The sequence below is a fragment of the Denticeps clupeoides genome, chromosome 18 (assembly GCF_900700375.1).
Source record: "Denticeps clupeoides chromosome 18, fDenClu1.1, whole genome shotgun sequence".
Taxonomy (NCBI): Eukaryota; Metazoa; Chordata; class Actinopteri; order Clupeiformes; family Denticipitidae; genus Denticeps; species Denticeps clupeoides.
Genome location: NC_041724.1, coordinates 9,355,404 through 9,370,693, shown reverse-complemented (window position 1 = coordinate 9,370,693; position 15,290 = coordinate 9,355,404). Strand labels below are relative to the sequence as shown.

General features: G+C 40.2%; 1 protein-coding gene across 5 annotated transcripts in view; it reads right to left on the bottom strand.

Moving 5' to 3' along the window:
* LOC114768018 (teneurin-1-like) overlaps positions 1-15,290 on the bottom strand; it is a 179,354-nt gene that overhangs the window by 109,359 nt on the left and 54,705 nt on the right. For all 5 annotated transcript variants that reach the window (XM_028960053.1, XM_028960050.1, XM_028960054.1 and 2 more), the window contains one exon: positions 13,834-14,072. In XM_028960053.1, coding sequence (XP_028815886.1) covers positions 13,834-14,072 — 239 coding nt within the window. The remainder of the gene's footprint in view (positions 1-13,833; positions 14,073-15,290) is intronic.

The following is a 15,290-nucleotide window of genomic DNA, read 5'->3' as shown; positions in this document are numbered from 1 at the left end:
TTTTCTGAGTGATGCTTGATCAGGTCTGAGGGTAAATATGACTGGTTTACTCTATACTTCTGGACATATATTGTCAATGTTAAAATAAATGATGAATTTGACACCATTTGGAAATATGTGACCATTTTAAATGAAAATGTCACAGTAATGATTGTTTTCTAGTGATAATACTGTGATTTATCAGATATACCTATGATAAAAAACACAATGTCAACTATTATGAATTATGCAAGGTACTTTTGTATCATGAATCTCCAATAAAATATACATCCATATGTCTCCAGCAAAATGTGGGATGCTATTGTCATGCAGTATGTCTTCTGGAAACAGATACATCAATTATTAAGAAAGGACTGTCTAATCAAACAAAATACAAAAGATGACCATATGTTGAAATAAACTCTAAAATCATAGTACATTCAGGCATTTATTGAATGAAATGACAGCAATATAATGAATTTGACCAAAGTTTAACATCGCAAATGCTTTTATTTTAAAGCAAAGTAATATTATATAGATAAGGTTCACAGGTTCTGCTGAACCACATATCTGCATTTGTGGAGAAGTGACTTTATTTTTCTCACTGAAACATACAACTCCATTTCAAAAACCCAAATGTAATTTCCAGGTCTCATAAAGACAACATGTCCAGGGAAAATAGGATGTCTGGTCATCCAAATAACTATATAACTAATAATGAATACAACTAACACTTCACTTATCTCTCTGGATTTGTTTCTGTTGTGATACAAAATGCGCATGTGCCAGTAGAGTTTTCTGAATGCTCAAGATAACACTTGTCCATGGACCTGTTCAGTAGATCACCACTATATAAAGGACCATGTGAACTAGTGAATGCACCATGTGTCTCATCTATCCACCTTGAAACTGTTTGTGTGTAACAAGCTTGTGAGAATCACTCAGGTGTCAGATTTTTTTTCTTAAAGAGGGTGGGTTCAATCTAATCTACCTGGGCCTTTCAGCAGCATTTGAGACCCACTTGAAATTAGTGGCTGGCATTCAATAGCTTCTTATACAGACTACCAATCTTTTCAGTAGACATGGAAGGGAACCACATCTGCTCCTCGCAAGCTCTCTACTGGTGTCCCTCAGGGCCCAATACGTGGCCCTCTCCTGTTCTCCCATTACACCAAAGCTCTTGGTGAGGTCATTTCCTTGCATGGATTATCCTGCCACTGTTAAGTAGATCAGTGGTTTACAACCTGGGTATTGCAGAGATTGCAGGTGGTCCGCACGATTTGTGGTCAAAATTCCCAATATATTTGTAAACTTAAAAGAAAAAAACAACCAACTCTGTATAATCCTCTGTGTAAAACATGGAGCATAAGAACAAAAACCTACAACTGTGGTTTATGCGTGTATGCTTTAAGGAAGTGAGGGCGGAATTGGAGTCCTGGCAAGGGGGCTTCAGGGAAAAAAGGATGAGAACCACTGATGTAGATGACACCCAACTCCTTTTTTCCTTCCCGCCATCAGATGTCCATGCATCCTTCAAGATTTCTGCTAGAATGTATGACATTTCATCCTGTATGCAAGCATCCTGTATGAAACTCAACCCCAACAGAATATAATTTTTTATCCCAGTTAAACTTTTAAAATCTCCCTGGAAAATTCCCAAATCTTTCTTTTTGTCACAGCACGCAACCTTGGGGTAACCATGGACAATTCCATCTTCTATTTATCTCAGGTCTCTCTCGGATGCTGATTCCTTCTCATTAGAAGGATTTGCCAATTTATATTAACACAGGCTACACAGATACTTGTACAACTTCTGGTCATCTGCTACCTGGACTATTGTAACTCACTTCAGGATGGTCTGCATCGCAACCTCTCCAGTTGATCCAGAATGCCGCAGAATGACTTGTTTTTATAATTCCCAAATTCTCCCGCACCACTCAAGTGCTACATTCCCTTAACTGGCATCCTGTCAAAATACTGATGCATGCCTCCAGCACTGCTCGACTGGTACCGTCCTCTCTCAAGGTACTAGAATTCATCTAGACTCTTCTCTTTCTCTTCCACTAGAAGTTTGAACAGCCAAGACAATAAAGTTAGCCGCTATACAAATGCAAGCTAAAAACCATCCTTTTCAAGAAAATACTTGGATTAAAAAAAAGCCTCTTACCTATATTTATTTTTAAAAAGAGAGTTATTAAGCTAAATGTATTCATGAACTGGTCCCTAGTGAACCAAATGAGGAAATTCTACAATGGACATTTTAAAGCACTCTTGCTCTGGATAAGAGTGTCTGCCAAATGCTGTAATTGTAAAACGAAGCACTACCCCACTACGCTTGTGAACCAAACCAATTTACACTCAACAGAAAACATGTCACCTCAGAGGATTCTTTCACACTCAGACCCCTTTGCATCTACAATTCACAGTTAATGTGCGTTCAATTAGCTTGAGATGGTCCCACACAACAAACAAGTTGCACCTTGCCGAAATTCTGCTCTCTTTATGTCTTGGAAGGTAGTTTACCCTCCTCCCGGGTTGACCAAAAACCCTCCTCCCGGGTTGTAAAAATTTGTAATTTTTACAACTCAAATTCACAGTTTTTTTTTGTGCTCTTATCTTGCACTGTCCACTTTCTGCTGTCACAATTTCCCACTAGTGGGACTAATAAAGGATTATCTTTGCACCACGTTCATCATCCCTTGGGGTGTTAATAAACCACTGCCAGTTCAGCTGGCTCAGAACCTTTGTCCGGTCCTGTGTGTGTTTCTGTGTGTACACACACCTGCAGCTATGCCAATGGGTGTACACGGCTTTTTACTACAAACAGGCAGGCAGTAACCCCTTCATCTTGCGCTGGGTCATAATTGTTCTGCGAATTCATCATGAATTTATAAAGAGCCCTACAAAAAGCCAACATAAAGGCTCATTTCAGCCCAGGCTCTGGAGGAAAATCAGCTTAATGTATCATTTTGGAACAGAGGTATAAAATATGTGTCAATGTGGCTTCAGCTAAAGGCCTGTCTGTCCTTACCTGCATGCACTTCATTGAGCCTATGCTGCAAGGGCTTGTGGGTAATTCACAGCAGCAGAGCCTTTTAAAGGTTACTAATGGGCACACAATCAAAAAGGGTACAAAACACATCGAAATGTGGAAAAAAAAATTTTTTTGCACTGAAACTGAAGAACATAGAACTGCCCAGCCCAATCAGCGCCTCTGTTCCCTCCATTAGTCTTCAAAACGCTGATTCATTTCCCCACCGCCTTTTTTCATGGCTGCCTTGCCTCTCGCAGCCCGGCGGAGACGATGGCGTGACCGCTCCAGGGCTTCTTTCCTGCTGCTGCAGCAGGAGCGAAGGTGCGGACAGGGCGAAGCTCCTCGGCAGAACCGGGCGCGAGCCGCAGGTGTAGGGCTGCAAGGATAAATACGACACGGATGAACGCGGGCCAGCTCACCTGACCTGGGAATGATTCACGCCGCTGCCCTTCGAGAAGGCAAGGCTTCCGCCCTCAACACGCTTAAAGGCCAATTGGCTGGGTTGTTTCACACTCCAGAATGCAGAGGATTTTTTTTTTTCAAGGAAACAAAGGAGAAAAATGAAGGGATCGATGCGTGAAAGGTCTGAGATCGCTGTTGAGAGGTGAGGGGGGAGGGGACTGTGGGAAAAAAAAAAAAAAAAACTAAATCGGTATTTGTCCAGCCTTCATTCTACTTCCTTTCAGTGCCAGAAAGACCGACCCTGGCTTTGACATCACACACCAAATTGATCATCACGCATTTCAGCCAACGGTGCAGCTGACAGATATCCTTTACCAGCCCCTAATGAACTGAAAGAACCATCATCTTCCCTGGGTACACCAGGGAACAGGCATCCTTTTTAAAGATTCCTCTCCCGAGTCTTCTTACAAGTCATTACCTCAAACACACACACACACACACACACACACACACACACAAAAAAAAAAACCACCAGCACGTTTTGCAGGATCACGTATGGAAAGCTGATTCATTTGTGAACACGTGGGATAAAATCTCACCATGGAGGGAGAGGCGAGAGCAACGGTGAAGGGCTAGAGAACATGGCTGCCCGTCTGTGTCTGAATGATGCGGCTACCATTCTATTAAAAAAGACATGTTTTTTTCCTTCCAGATGTGATCTATTCTCTCCCTTAAATATACACACACACCCACACACACATGTCTGTCTTTAGTCCACTTTGCACTGGCATCATATCTCCTGCCGCGATGTTCATGGAGGTGTGAAGAAGATCGTGGTTGCATGTCTGTGTGTTTTTCTGTGACTGTATATAGAGGTGTGTGGGAGTGTGTAATGTAACGAGAATTGTTGCTTTTGTGTTAGACTGTGCAGTAAGGGTGTGATCATAGCAGATTGTGTGGGAAGTAGTGTGCCTGTGGTTGTGCAATTGTTTCATGACTGTGCGCGCGGGTCTGCGCGCGGGACCCTTTAGTGATTTAATCACTCACTGATTGCCATGCAATTCTTTTCAAGACCGAATATCACTATGTTTGTGTATATGTATGTAACCTTTCCTGTATTTTGGTCTGGGATTGTCTAGAATTGTCTGTTGGGATTCTCAAAAGGTTACCATGGCACCCAGCCATCAGATATTACACTCATTACATTAGCATATTCATTTCAGACAAGGGAGGGCTACAATATTGACGTTTTACCTTAAGCAAGATGCAACGTAAATGCCACCACACTCAATTAAAATTTAAATGGAAATAGTCACCCATAATCATATTTTATATTTATAGTGCAGCAGCCCTGACCATTCAGAGACTTAATCTCTATCTATTCTGCAGATGTGAAAATGGATTGCATGAGTAAGATGCCATGATGAGGCAAATTAGATGGAGCACTGCATCACAAATTAACCACAAGACAGTGAGTGGGTCCAGCAGTCCATTAACATAAATGTTTTTTTTTTACCATGCTGCAGTGTGAATGCTGTCAGCATATCAGAAGCAATGTTGTGCTAAGTGTATAAAATCTCATATGGTGTGACAGGAAAACACACTTCAAGTCATTTGGTGCTAAATCTGTCAGACCATATAACACCAGCACAAACTAATTTTTCAATACTTAACAATACATAATTAACAATACATTCTTCTCTCAATCACTCGCTATTCATTACCAAGTATTCAGGGTCGTGGCCCCCTGTACCATCCCAGGATAATGTGACGATTTATTTTTGGATGTTCTTGGATATTTAATAGCTGATTGGTTTTCCTTTCTGAACATTTGCATATGAGATATTGATTAGTCTCCGCCTTGCCTCATTTCATGTCTGTGTGTCTGCATGAACTGCATGAGTAATGCTCCTCTTTGACTGTTTTTTTGTGTGTTGTCATTAAACCTTTGTTTTAATGTGAAAGGCATCCTGGGTACATTACTGACACTTTTGTAAATACACTTGCACCAAAGTGCACAGATGCATTAGACGTTTTTAGATGTTTTTTCACATCTCTTTGATCAGTTTAGGCATTTAAAAATTTATATAAAAGCCATCTGTGGTGTGATGCATAATTGTGTGACACTGTCTCATTTGCTGTGACATTCAGAATAAAAGAGTTTGTGAAAACCTCAATGGAACATAGAATCAGCAAGTGCAAACAGAATCAGCAAATAGAATCAGCAAGAGTCACAGGCATGTTTTTCAATTTTACCAGGGTTGACAGAATCACTCTTTAACATATGGCAGAGATCAAGAAGAAGAATTTCAAATTACACTGAATTTGCAAACTGCATGGCTAGATCGCACAATTAGGCAAAAATGATAATGAGTTTTAATTTCAATATAAATTCTGATTCTAATATAAAATCTAGAACACCCTGTATAACATCCTTAATGTTTCAAACTATATGTCATAATCAGGGTTTATCTGTTTGGTCATTTTGCAATGTGGCAGGTATTCGTGTTGTCACGGCAGCCAGAAAATTGAACAGTTTTATGGGTAAATGTCTGTTTGCCCTCTGTCAGGGGTATAAAATATTGACCGCAGCAGATAGGAGGGTTAAGGCCAAGTCATTTGGATATATGAAGTAATATGCACTGTTTGTGCTCTTCATGGGAGCTCCCAGTCGTGTTGATTCAGTCGATGAAACTGCATGGCCGCAGTCAACCCATTCACTAATAAAAAAAACCCTTGCCACACAAAACTACTGAAGTGGGCTTAACAAAAAACAATAAAAGCCATGAAAGCTTTGAGTTTGAGGATTGTTTAAAACACTTCTCTGTACCAAGGAAAAATGGAGAGGTAAAAAAAAACAACAGCGAGAGGCAGAGAAAAGCATGAACACCTGGGTCATGGGATGTCAGGGTCTGTCAAATAGCTCTGCAGCTACCTGGCTGTGATTGTGATAAACTCAGCATGGTGTCAATGTCTTTCACCACAGGCGTCAACTGGCCACCAGAACGTCGTCTTAGACAACACAATCGAGGGCTGATCGCCTCAACATGTCACAGCAAAAGCCCTTTCCACCCAAGTGCAGTGACAGGGCATATTGCCATATTGACTTCTGACAACAATTTTTTTTTTTATAGGTTTCAATGCATTAATTTATAGATCTTTTCCCATGGAAAGATTTCCCATGGAAATTATCAATCTTTTCAACTCATTGATCTCTTTTCAAAATATTTGATTCTCTTTCAAATTGGGCATTTTAATAAAGATGTTCTTTTTGCTATTGAAGTGTGTGGTGTCATCTTGGCAAGATCTAAAGAGCTTTCTGAGGCCTTCAAAAAAATACCTATGAGACAGGAAAAAGACAATGAATAGGCATGTACGTGACATGACGAATGTTTAATCAGATTAATTTTAAAAGCCTGGCCGATTGCAATTTCCAGGTGTAAAAAAGAGGATAATCTTATTCAACAATTACTTTATGCTTTGTGATTTATGAACCAGAAAGCATGGTAACTCTTTCATTAGTTCATCTGTGCAGTTCACATGACAAATTTAACCCTCAGAAATCCTTTTCTAGGATATTAAAGCAAAACTGTAGTGGGTAAAGACCAGGACAGAATATTCAGGCCAACTGGCCAAGAATAATGAACATGGTTATAGTTGCCTCTGGGACTGCAGTCATTGATTTTGCATCCTATCAAAGAGCGCTAAAAGATAATTAGAGGTCACCAGCAAATACAGCAAGTCATGATTTTAACCAAAATGTTGCATTTGAATTTGAAAAGAGAATCAGACATTTTGCAATTTTTAAACATGTCAGTGCCAGACAGAGGTGGACAATTTTTGAAAACACCTACAAAAATGTTCTGAATTCAAGGGTATTCTTGCAGGTCTTACATTAATGGATATTTTTGTTGACCAGATGCAGTATATCATTTTAATCACCAGATATTATTCCCATGACTGTAAAATTATGCATGATATTTTTCATTTCGATGATTTATTGGTGCAATATATAATATCTAGTGTCATCGTCCTAATGGCTAAAGAAATTGAAGACACCAGAATAAGATTTAAAAATATATATTACAATGTTCAGTTAACAGAGAAACCCACATGCATATATTCATTTATTTGTTTTTACTTGTATTATGTCCTTAAGTTTTAAATACTTTGGCTTAGACTTAGGTGATTTTAATGTGGATTTTTAAATTGATTGTACTAGAACAATTACCATTCTAGAAATAAAATTGTTATTAACAATAAAATTATGTTAAATATTAATAGTAAGAATGCAATAAAAAATGCAATAGTAAGAATGCAATAAAAAAATGATACACAAAAGGGAAATGATTTGAGCTTTATGATTTTTTTAGCTTTATGACAGAAATGTATACATCACATAAGCAATGTAAGATCTTATTACTAATGCTGTAAAATGCATTAAATTCAAAGTCATTATACAACGATATCAATTTTAGTATGTATTCAGATGTTTGGGCACATATGGTGCACTAGCTTATCTTCGAACAGCAAAGAAATAAGAGCACAACAGCTGTTCAAAAGACCCAGGGAGATTTGTATTTTTTAATAGAATTTCATCAATTCATCACAGTCACTCACTCACTTTCCATAACCACTTAATACTACTCAGGGTTGGAGATGCTGGAGCCCATCCCAGGACACTTGGCTCAGGGCGGGGCAGCAGCCACCATCACTTATACACTCACATATACGGACATTTCAGAGTCACCAAATTGTCTACTTTTCATGTCTTTGAACCGCAGAAGAAAACCAAAATCCTGGAGGAAACCTGTGCAAACACAATGAGAGAAAACTACACAAGCTATGAGCTGGGAACCTTGGAGGTGTGAAGTCTTGGAGATACACGGCCCTCACCATCTTGTGGCTCTAAATCATCACAGCCCTTGGGATTTCAAGAATTGTGTGCAGACTCCACTCAACTGAGATCTGTATCACATTTAATTAACAAACATTTCACAGCAACTGTTTCATGTTATTTGATAGTATTGTCTCCGGCACAGATTACCAATCAATGTCCAGCATTACTGGTGCAGATAGGGCCCTCAACAGATATAGGCTTAAGCATGAAGACACTGGAATCAATCCAAGTTCAAGATGCAAAAAAGTACAAGAATATACAGAATATCAAATTCTTTCTCAAAATTTCATCAATAGTAGATGGAATAGGTGGCTTCAAAAATAACTTGTCTTGTCCTCAGTTGTTTCATATGAACAATCTTTGTCCTTCTCGTCTCGTCCTACTCTGAACCTTTTTAGATATAGTTTCAGAGCTCCTTTGTGGTAAATGATTATTTAAAATGCCCATTATAAAGAATGTTTTAATGGTGAACACAACAGAAACCAAGCTGCCAAAACCAAAAAAAAAAATCCATAAACCAGGAAAGACAGGTGATGTATGCATGACAAAAGACTGCATAGGTATTCATGAAAGTGAAAGAGAAGTGATTGTCATTGTGAAATACTGCAGCACAGCACATGGTGACACAAAAAAATGTGTCCTCTGATTTAAGCCATCACCCTTGGTGAGCAGTGGGCAGCCATGACAGGCACCCCGGGAGCAGTGTGTGCTTTGCTCAGTGGCACCTCAGTGGCACCTTGGCACCTTGGCAGATCGGGATTCGAACTGGCAACCTCATATGCATAAACACAGGAAAAGATAATTGAGATAAACTCTGAATGTCAGAACAGGGCAAAGACACTATGCTGCACTTGTTGCTTTGTTAAAATAATTTGGCTATGCTGGCTTGGTTATGTAAAAAAGACCATGAATGTAGACCATGTGGTGTTGGAGAAGAGAATGGAGTGTGTAGAAAAAACTCTTTCTCCCTCCACACAGAGCACTGTATTTAACCACTCCAATTTGATGTTACCTGGCAGAAAGAGGCATGGCACAACAGAGGTTAGAAATGAACAGTTTCTAATTTATTAACACCGGTAAATAATTATTGTAGTTACATGTGAATATTGAATGTAAAAAGGTACCAAGGTTACAGAGAAAGTAAACATGAGAAGAAAGAGTAAAGAGGGAGAAGAGAAAGAGAAGGGAAAGAGAGGGAAACCCCCCTGAGCAAGATAGCTCAGAGGTCCCTTTTCCACATGTGTGCAGACATTTATACCCCTGGCCTACAGGAAGTTGTCACTGGCCTACAGGAAGTTGTCACTGGCCTACAGGAAGTTGTCACTGGCCTACAGGAAGTTGTCACTGACCAATCAGAACCTGTTGTTTCTGATGTCACGCCCCCGGTGCCTCCCATTTGGTGAAGACAAAGAGGGTGGGCGGTCCTGACGGCTGATACTTCGCACGTTGATGTCGGACAAAGGCATGTAAAAACCGGGGTGTCGAATCTTCACCCTCAACCATCGACACAGGAATGTTACACTTCCCCCTGCAGACATCTGTTATGCAATGCAAAAACAGGCTCCTGCGATGTCCATTCTTACAGACGGCCGGTTGATCCCCTGGGGCACTCGAGTATTCAGGGTCCATGGGGATCACAATTGGGTCATGATTGTGTATCTGCTTGCTTCCTGGTCAGTCGGGAATTCAAATGTAGCCGATAGTTGTGGTTCTGTGTCCTTTGTGATCCTCAGGCATCTGAGGTCACCCTTGTAGGGAAACCTGTCTTCTTGGCATAGATCAAACACAGCAGCATACATAGAATATTCAACTGGATCCAGGGCTTTTCACACTTGGTTGGGTTCTTTGTCTGGAGTGTGATGAGGTTTGCATACAGATTGTGCATGTAGAAAAACAGTGTTCATCGTACATTAAAACCAAACCAGGAAAACAAATGACAACAATGATCAGATACTGTAATGCAAAAAACATGTAAATATAGTGGGAGGCTTAAAATGATATCAGGGAATTCATAACTCTGCGAATTTGCATCGGCTTATCAAGTCTAATCAACAACAGTGGCTGGGAAAATAAATACAAATAAATAAATAAAAAAGTCCCGCTTGTTGCCATGTGATTGGAGAATTACACCTTTATTAGGGAATTCATAACTCTGCGGATTTGCACCGGCTAACGAAGTTCAATCAACAACAGTGGCCGGAAAAATAAACACAAATAAATAAAAAAGTCCCGCTTGTTGCCATGTGATTGGAGAATTACACCTTTATTAGGGAATTCATAACTCTGCGAATTTGCATCGGCTTAACGAAGTTCAATCAACAACAGTGGCCGGAAAAATAAACACAAATAAAATCCCGCTTGTTGCCATGTGATTAGAGAATTACACCTTTATCACTAAAAGCTATTATTTGAGATTATGGCATTGTTGAGGTGTTCAGAGAGAGAAACAGTTTCACATAAATTTAAATTCTGATCCTAAACATGTTGATCATACTGAACATGAATTTAAAATAAAAACATTTAAGTTTAACAGTGCAATTTCCAATCCCTGATCAGTTATTATCAAATTGTTCACCGTGGGACATGGTTTATGATGTTCAATGTAATACCAGTAATCTAAAATGTCACAAATCCTGGTTATTACTGGTTACAGTTTGGTTTGTGGGTTCATCTATTGTGCCAGCCATATCTACATGCCACATTGTAAGTGATACAGTAATTAGTCAATGTTCATTTTATACCTTGTCGGACTGGATCTGGATTTAGAAATGCCTCGGTTTCTACGGTCCCGGGCTTTTTAGGATATGTAGATCCTTTTTATTTAAATTAAAGCACATAGATTCTATTCCTCCCTATGCAGTAAAATTCAGATAAAAGAGACTTACGGTCACAGATCCACATCCGAGCAAAGGTATCACGTCGGGGTCACCATTTGTAAAAAAGACCATGAATGTAGACCATGTGGTGTTGGAGAAGAGAATGGAGTGTGTAGAAAAAACTCTTTCTCCCTCCACACAGAGCACTGTATTTAACCACTCCAATTTGATGTTACCTGGCAGAAAGAGGCATGGCACAACAGAGGTTAGAAATGAACAGTTTCTAATTTATTAACACCGGTAAATAATTATTGTAGTTACATGTGAATATTGAATGTAAAAAGGTACCAAGGTTACAGAGAAAGTAAACATGAGAAGAAAGAGTAAAGAGGGAGAAGAGAAAGAGAAGGGAAAGAGAGGGAAACCCCCCTGAGCAAGATAGCTCAGAGGTCCCTTTTCCACATGTGTGCAGACATTTATACCCCTGGCCTACAGGAAGTTGTCACTGGCCTACAGGAAGTTGTCACTGGCCTACAGGAAGTTGTCACTGGCCTACAGGAAGTTGTCACTGACCAATCAGAACCTGTTGTTTCTGATGTCACGCCCCCGGTGCCTCCCATTTGGTGAAGACAAAGAGGGTGGGCGGTCCTGACGGCTGATACTTCGCACGTTGATGTCGGACAAAGGCATGTAAAAACCGGGGTGTCGAATCTTCACCCTCAACCATCGACACAGGAATGTTACACTTCCCCCTGCAGACATCTGTTATGCAATGCAAAAACAGGCTCCTGCGATGTCCATTCTTACAGTTATTGTTATTCATTACTATCTTATGACACAACAAGCATTTAATTGGACCTGACCATTCAAATTGTTGACTGATCATCACACATTTACATTCTCTGGGAGTGTGCGGCACAGTATCCCCACAACTTATTGCATGTTGAAAAGGTTGTACCTCAAGGCCACAGACTTTGTTCTTTGCAATTTCAACAAATGATATATCCTCATCACTTAAGGCCTGCAGGGTCCATCTTTATGCAGATGACACTTCAATGCAGATGAAATAGACTCTGCTGTTCCCATTTAAACATTTCAAAAGGCACTTGAAATCAAACCAGCCCTGAACTGCGATCCATTGGATGTTATTTACAAAGGAAGGCTGAGGAGAGCTGTTTTTCTACAAATTTATTCTGCAGTTGGCGCTATAGTACAAAAGTGGCAGCTATGTCTTTTGGGTGTGTGCACTGATTCCAAACACATTTGACACCTTAAAAAAAAAATACTAACTAGGCTCAATCTACTGAAATAAAACCTGCTTTCCCTTTTTTCTACCTTTTACTCAAAGGTGCAAATTGAGTTTGTTTTTAAGTCTGATGCATCACAATTTGCTCCAAAAAAATTGTATGCCATTCTTGGCTGTGTTTCATTGGCAGTAAATTCTATGGATGGCAATACTAGATGGCCAGCTTTTTCAGACAGCAGAAACCAAGACAGCAAGATCTTTGCATACAAGAGAATCAACCGTGTCAAGCAAAATGCAAACCAGCCGTTTGTTCTAAAGCACATAAATAACAGAAATCATTTTCAGTGTCCTCATCTCTACTCAAAATCTATTTTCTTGCAAGTATTGCAGTTATTTGTCTATTTTACACTTCTGTCTTACTTATTAAAAAACTATTGCTGGTAAATAAGTTCACACGCTTGTTTTAATCAGGCTGTGTAAAATGCAAATAAGCTTTTCCTCAAGTTTTCAAAATTATACTTTTTATTGATTTAATACAATTGAAATGGTTTGGCGAACAACTCTGTACACCCCCTGAAAACAAGTATAATTGCGGTGAGTTACAAGTTTTCAGGGGGTGCACAGAGTTGTTCGCCCAACCATTTCCAATGAATTAAATCAATTCACCTTTACGCTACAGAGTTTCACCCCCATCAAACCCGAAGTTGCAGTTCAACAAGGAATTTCACTTTCAGGTGGGAGGGGTTAGGGCTGCAGGTGATGCATAAATATTTTTTGACACAGCCCTCCTCTCCGTGACCCTCATATGAAAGGGTCAATAAAATGACCAGCACCTAATGTCTTGATTCAGGAGTGTCTGTCTGCAGGGACAAACAAAAAGGAAGCACTTTCATGCAAAGGCCAAGTGTGAAATATAAACACTTGAAATATAAAAGTAACGCTTTGTGGCTGGAACAGTGAGAGAGCTTGGAGACCCGAAGGGTATTTTTCACATGCCGGAACCACAGTAATATTAGAGGAGATCTGTGTAGTGGTACAGTAAGGAGTACTTTAATATAACCTGCACACAGAAGAAATGCTTCAGGCACCTGATAATAAAGCGAAAGAGCATACTAGCCAAGCCCTGGTACTGACAGCAATGCCAGCCATGCACAGGAGCTCAATTTTCAAGCAAAATAATAAAAATTACAAAAAAAGTGGAACGCAGACACCAATTACCCACTGATGTCATTTTGAGTTCATCTATCATTCATCTCGGAAAAGGTCTAATTAACACAACCCGCTCAGACTAGAAATTAATCTTAACTTACTCACAGTAAAATCTGACCTTGAGCAGAAAAGGATATGTGGAAAGAGGAGGAGTGCAGGAGAAAGAACGGTGGCAGGAAGCAGAACTTATAATGAACATTCAGGGTGACGCACCACAGGGTGGAGGAGGGAGGAGCTGGGTTCTTACCAATCACATAGGTGAGCAGCAGGGCCAAGGTGACGGTCACCGCTGAGGCGCTGAGGGCCGTGCATTTCCAGTTGCAGCACTTGTATGGCTTGTTGAATGTGAACATGGGTCTGGAGAACGTGTTCCTAGGTAGGGGCCGAGGTGGCGGGGAGTAGACTGTATTGGATGTCAGCGGGTAGTTCTGATTGGCTGAGCTCAGCAGGGCTGAAGAGCCGGTGCTGTGCTTGTACAGGAAGTGCCTGAATCCAGAACACACATAAAAAGGTCTTAGTGACACGCTTCAGCATCAGCAATATGAAATACATACATAATAATAACACAACAATACAGACATATTCTCAGATAAGAATACTTGGAAAAGGTCCTGACCAAGGACTACTTAGAGGAAAAGGTCAGGGCAGATTTGATGATGTGCAATGATGATGTGCCCATCCACAGGACACAAGCATCATTTGGTGTGTTTCCACACTATTTTTTAGCTCAACTTGACCAATTAATTGGACCACTGTCCTTGTCCCAGTATACATGCAAGGGAGAGAAATGTATTGAATGTGAAAGGCCTTTTTTCACTATTGTGATGCACAGAAAGCACAGCAATGAAACGTGTCATATGCATTTAACCCATCACCCTTAGCAGTGGACAGCCATGAAAGGCGCCCGGGGAGCAGTGAGTGGGGATGGTACCTTGATCAAGGGGACCTCAGTGGAACCTTGGTGGCTCAGGAATTGAACCTGTGATTTTTTGGTTTCCTTACCCGCTAGGCCACCTCTGGTGTATGTCCGACTGCTCTACGATGGAAGGGCATTTGCTTTTTAAACAAATTTGCACAGCATCCATTCTGTTTATAGTTTTATAAGGCTAAAGCTCAGCGAGGGAACTGTAAAGCATGTGCAGAGGACCTAGTCCAGATAACAGTTCTGGTGAACATGTAGGGGAAGCACAATATCTGTGTGTTAGTAGTCCTGATTTACTCCAGATTTAGTTGGACAAGCACATACAAATCTAGTCTGTTATTCTTGGTTGATCTTTTTTATCTCTTGTCAAGGTCTCCACCTCCAAACTGCAAATTACATTTATGTTTTTAGAATCTGGGACCAGGAGCACTGGGATTCATGTTGATTTATTTTTTCAACCGATTGAAACAGAAAAAATGTTCTGCAAATACAAATGCAACCATGGTAGAAAGAAGAAGCTCCTGGATTTTAATGATCAATTTAAATTGTAAGCCTCAAGGAGAAAGCCCATCAACAAGAATATTTTCCATGTGTAATTGGCACCTTCTTCTTATCAATACTGCATGTGTGGTGGAATATTCCACATATGGCAACGGACGTGAATTTCACAACCGGCCCGCACTCCAGAGAGTGGAAAGCAGAAGCCCCTTGCAATATTAACACTGCTTGCCGGCCTGTGTGAATTTATCTCAGCACTTTGACAAGCTCCGCTCGCGGTGACC